Below are 5395 nucleotides of genomic sequence, written 5' to 3' on the forward strand. Positions count from 1 at the left end.
TGTTGGTACTTATTTATAACAATTTTGTTGCAAATGGGACCACACTATTCATATTGGTAGATAGACTAGATAAACAAATAGGTAGATAAACATAGACATATACATATTTTAAAGAATTTCTGCAAATCCCTCACAGGTTAATTTCCCAAAACACTTTGTTTTAAATACTCCAATTTTTAGTGGAAAAATTATAAAAATATAAATTTTGTATATATATATGCTGAAATAAATTGTACAAATAGATATAGATTTATATATCTGGTTTTGGTCAATATTTATGGGTGAAAAACATATATTTAACATACACTTGTTAAAATGATGTATAAGAAAAATATCTAGTTATTATATATATATAATATTTTATATATATATATATATATGACCTCTTGAGCGTGAGGGACAACTCAAATTCCTTTTGGCGGCATCTTTGAGCTCGTCGAGTAGACATCATGAGCAAAGCTCACCCTCCCGATTTGAATAAATTTATAGACAAGAAGTTATCATTAATATTAAATGGTGGCAGACATGTCCAAGGAATATTGAGGGGATTTGATCCCTTTTTGAATCTTGTGATAGATGAATGTGTGGAGATGGCAACTAGTGGGCAACAGAACAATATTGGAATTGTGGTAATACAAGGAAATAGTATCATCATGTTAGAAGCCTTGGAAGGAGTATGAACAATGGCTGTCTTCACCAGAGAAATCAACTGCTTCCACGTGACCCCTCTCCACATTTTACTACGATGAAAATTGGGTCGTGTACATTTTCTTACTGAACTTTTTTGTTACATAAACTTCTTTAATAATAAAAAAAAAAGAGAAGAATTTCTGTAGATACCTTGAAAATCAAGGACACATACAGTTCAAAGAACCTTGATTAAAAATAGAGGAAATAGTTTGCCAACTGAAAGAGGTATCACAGAAGTTCAAAAAGTTCAACTTTGAGGAAGTTTACCAAATGAGTTGCAAGGTGTTACATAGAGACATGTATTATTTTGCCAAGGTTGGATTGTGTTGTATTCAGAGTGGAAATACAGTTTCTTAACATAAACAGGTACAACACAGGTGTTTAGGAAAACAAAATACTCTTAATGACATAAAAAATGGTAATTATATTTTAGCCATTAGGGTTTTTTTTTTTTTTCTTGTTGCAAGGGCTCCAGAAGTTGGAATCTAGATTAATTCAAGTAATTTTCTTTGCTCTGGAAAACTGTTCATGTAGCTGGCATTTAGCTTTTTCTCACCAATTAAATATTATATGTCTCAAATACAGTTGATTGTGTATATTTGAATTTCAGTTAATTGGTCAATTCTTGCCAGAGGTTTTGCATCTTTTAGTTATTCAAAAGAATAAATTTTCCACAAAGCAGTGCCATAATATATTATATAACTCTTTTACAACTTAACACATTATTTTATATAATTTTTAAAATATTTAAAACAACTCGAATTCATGGGAATTCTTGTAAATGTTGTTTAAAACTTACTATGTTAAGTGAATATACTTATGTCGATTCTGAGCAAGTGGATATTATTTTTATTATGGTCTACAGAGTCCACATCTCTCTTTACAAAATTTCTTAGAATATTCCCCTAGTTATTTATGAAAGGTACAGAAGTTTGTTTTTTAATGATTAAAAAACTTACTGAAAAGATGAAATATATTCATGTACATATTATATACAATAATATAACTTCTTGTCCTTCAACAATATATACGATAAACCCAAATACCTACTATTGGATTTACTACAGTGGTATGCTGGTGCTGGTTATTATTAGCCCTCAAGAGTTTATTATTCAATTTCAGCAAAATTTTACAAGCAGGTTACTAGCTGGAAATAAATCATGGTGGGACTATAACACATACACACAGAAATATGCAAATCCTACAAATCAAGATTCTATTTTTCCCAGACTGCCAGTTTTTAAACATTTACCACCTCACCAATGGGTTGTCTTCTCAACTTCTAGTACTTTCTACTTCAGAAACTGTTCAAGAAGAGTCTCTCTCTTTAGTCCTTTTTTTTTAAATTATTATCCTTTCAAATGTCCTATTCAAATATTTCTCTTTGTGAGTCCCATTTTTATCATTTTATTAAAAATTTCATAGTTTGAACCATGTTATCATTTGCAGACTATTCTCAATTCCTGCTCATACATTTTCTCAAAGTTCCTTAGAAGTACACATTTCAGTCATTTATTTGTAAAATTATGAGTAATTTCAAACTAGTCTAAAAAAAAATTCAACACAACCGACATTGATTTATCTTAAAAATTGGTCCTCCATAAATTCCTGCCCTCTTTGTGCATGTACCACACCACCCACTGAGAGATGGAGTTGAATCCTCTATGTTACTGAAACAGTGCTGCTTTGATCAATAAAATATAACAGCAGTGACCTGGGGCCTATCCTTTTAGAGGATTGGTGGTTGCAGTGTCCTATTCATATTGCCCTCGGCTGCCATGTCTGAGGTCTGTGCTGTGGACAGAGGACCCAGGTGGGGGAGCATAGAAGTGCAAGCAATTTTTTTAAAAAAAGAAGTGATCTAGTTTTATTGAGCTTCCATATTATCTGTCCTGCACCCACCACCACTGGTTTATCCTAATAGTCTGCTAGAGGACGTGTCCCTGGGACAGGGTTGAATGAGTAAATGATGGTTGGGACTGAAAAAAATATTTGCTGCTAAGAAAGCTGTATTTTAAGCTAAACTGATGTCAGTTTCTAAAATCCACATATAATTAAATACATCAGATAAATGTTCTGTTCCTGTGGCAGAGATTATCTTCTGTTCTTTGATAGGTATTGCAAAACATCATTTCTCTCCTCACTGACCCTAAATAGCACCTCTTCTCATCGACTCTTCTCCTCCCCACCTTTACCTTTAGCCTAATTCATGAAGATAATATCATTCAGGTGCAACTTTTCTTGTTAATGATCATCCCCTTGCCTACGAAAATGTTGGTTGCATATATTCTCTTTTAAATAAGTCTAGCTCCCAGAATGATTGTTCAAGAAACTACTTCCTTTCTCCATTGTACTTTCTGTATTTCCCCTCCTCTGAATCAAGTATTTCTGTCCTTAACAAATGAGCAAACTTGTCACGAATCTAACTTATTCTCAGAATTTACATCTATTAAAAAAAATTCTTTATAGGCAATTATCTTTATTTTATATTTTAGTACCTATTATAGATGGTTATGTTATCTCTACTTGATTCAAATAACTCAAAATATTGACAATTGCATGAAACCTCTTTAACTAAAGAGGTTGTGTTGTCTAAAAATTTCTTTATCAAAATGATAAAGGAACATGATATAAAATACAATACAGAAAACTGAGAATTAAAAATAACAGAAAATGCCATCTTCTGTATGTAATTCCTTTACCCATTGATTGATCTGTTGAGCCCACTTTTCCACACTTCCAGTTTTTTTTTAAGTACTTACCTCTATTTTCTCTATAGCATGCTTCATGTTTTTTGCTTTCTTACTTATATCTACTGATTTTCTATGAAAGATGATGATTGCTTATATATTTACCCCCATTTACTCTCAGGGTTTCTTTCCAAAATTCTTTTAATATATTTCAAACATCTGTGGTAAATTATATTTCAATTGGAGACCTCTTATGACTATGTAAATATTATTCAATGATAAGTAGTATATTTAAGTAACATATATGTTTTCCTGCAGCCTTTTGTTTCCCAAGTATTAATTAGCAATCTTCTTATTTTTAAAATTTGCAGGGTTTTTTTGTTCTAATCTAATTGTTTTGTAAAACCTCCAACAACTTAGTAAAACACTTCTCAAACTGATTTTGCAACAATCAAATCTACCAGATAATCTATTATATATGTATATTTTTTTTTGTCCCTTTGAAACGTCTTTTCTGGAACACTCCATCCTCTCATTCCAAACTGGACTTGTGACTTTGTAGGAAAATTGCATAGCTGTTGTCCTTTGAATTCTTCCTGTCATCATCCTATGAATTTCCCTCTACCATATCCTAAATTAAGTTCACTTTTTCCAGGATCCTGTGTATTTTTAATTGTTGTTGGACATTGTTCATTTATTCCCTAAGGAAGGATTTCTCAGTCACTTCTGCATGCACAGGGATGGGGGTACAAGCAGGTGGGCAGATACCACATCGGGAATGGTACCAAGCTACACATGCCCAATTCCTTGTCACAAATTAACTAATCAGATTGAGCACTTCATCTTTCAAAGAGAGGAATAAATGAGGGTTGGAAAGAAAATAAGATCTTTATGTTAAGGGAGGGCCTTTCCCTTGGAAGGAATCATCAGAAATAGTGAATATTCATTTCCCCTAATCTTCTTTATTTCTTGCCTTGGGTACATCATGTATTCAGTATTCATCTGACTGGGGATGTTATTACCAAAAATATGCTGTATTTTATACTTTTGGAAAATGAAAGAGTTAATAATTTTGTCAGTCATCACATACCTCTGCTATCTATATAGCCAAACAAACATGTCAATAACACCTTTCTTCATTAAACATTTGGGAAATATCCTATACATATAGCTTTCCTTCATAGTTCAGTTATCTTCTTCCTTCCTCCCTCCTCTCCCCTTCTCCCTCACCCTCCTCCATCGTTTTTCTTCCTTTTTCTTCTTCTCCTTCTCCTCATCCTCCTTCTTCTTCTCCTTCTTCCTCTTCCTCTTCTCTCTCTATTTTTCACTTTATAATTTCCAACTCTAGTTATATAACCCATTACTAGACATTTGTTTAAAATCTCTGCATGGATGATTGCTACTTCAGCTCCAGCATTTATTCTGAATCTATAAATTCCTATTTCAAATTGCCTGCCAAAAGTTAATGTGAATATCCTGCTAGACTATAATTCAACCTGTTAAAAGTTAAACCTATCTCTAAATAAGTTTGTCCTTTCATTTTTTTAATATCCTTAATTTTCCAACAAGACATCAACTTGGCTCATCATGTCACCATTTTCCAGGGCATTCAAGACAAAAAAAACTTGATATCATTGCCTAGCCATTTCTCCTCTTCAACCTTCTTATTTTCTCAGCTACAAGGATATATTATTGTATCTCTGATAAGTCACATTAATTCCAAGCTACTTACTGCCTCTATTACAAATGTTGCAAATTCTACATATGTCCTCAGCATTCCTCATTTGGGTAATTGCAATAATGTCCTGTTTTACCAATATTCCTGAAAAATGGCCTTGCTATCTAATTCTTAATACTGCTGGAAAAAATAAATTAGCCCATTTGCATATTTGAACTCTCTATTGCCTATGGAGTATAGCTTATACTTCCAATACAAATCATTCCACTGTTGGGCTAAATTGCTACTGCCTATACATGAAATATATCCTCAATAGCTTACAAATATATGTTTTTTT

The 5395-nt window shown here is 32.5% G+C and overlaps 1 protein-coding gene across 1 annotated transcript; it reads left to right on the forward strand.

The window, feature by feature from the left end:
* The first annotated feature begins 391 nt into the window (after positions 1-391).
* On the forward strand, positions 392-801 carry LOC132520682 (small nuclear ribonucleoprotein G-like). Its single transcript, XM_060149408.1, has one exon. It carries the CDS (start codon positions 450-452, stop codon positions 678-680), a length of 231 nt encoding a protein of 76 aa, XP_060005391.1. The 5' UTR covers positions 392-449; the 3' UTR covers positions 681-801.
* Positions 802-5395: the final 4594 nt, after the last annotated feature.

The sequence above is a fragment of the Lagenorhynchus albirostris genome, chromosome 5 (genome assembly GCF_949774975.1).
Source record: "Lagenorhynchus albirostris chromosome 5, mLagAlb1.1, whole genome shotgun sequence".
In the NCBI taxonomy this organism is placed as follows: domain Eukaryota; kingdom Metazoa; phylum Chordata; class Mammalia; order Artiodactyla; family Delphinidae; genus Lagenorhynchus; species Lagenorhynchus albirostris.

Excerpts from the sequence above, each read along its gene's own strand:
- LOC132520682 (XM_060149408.1), top strand. The coding sequence starts at position 450 with ATGAGCAAAGCTCACCCTCCCGATTTGAATAAATTTATAGACAAGAAG.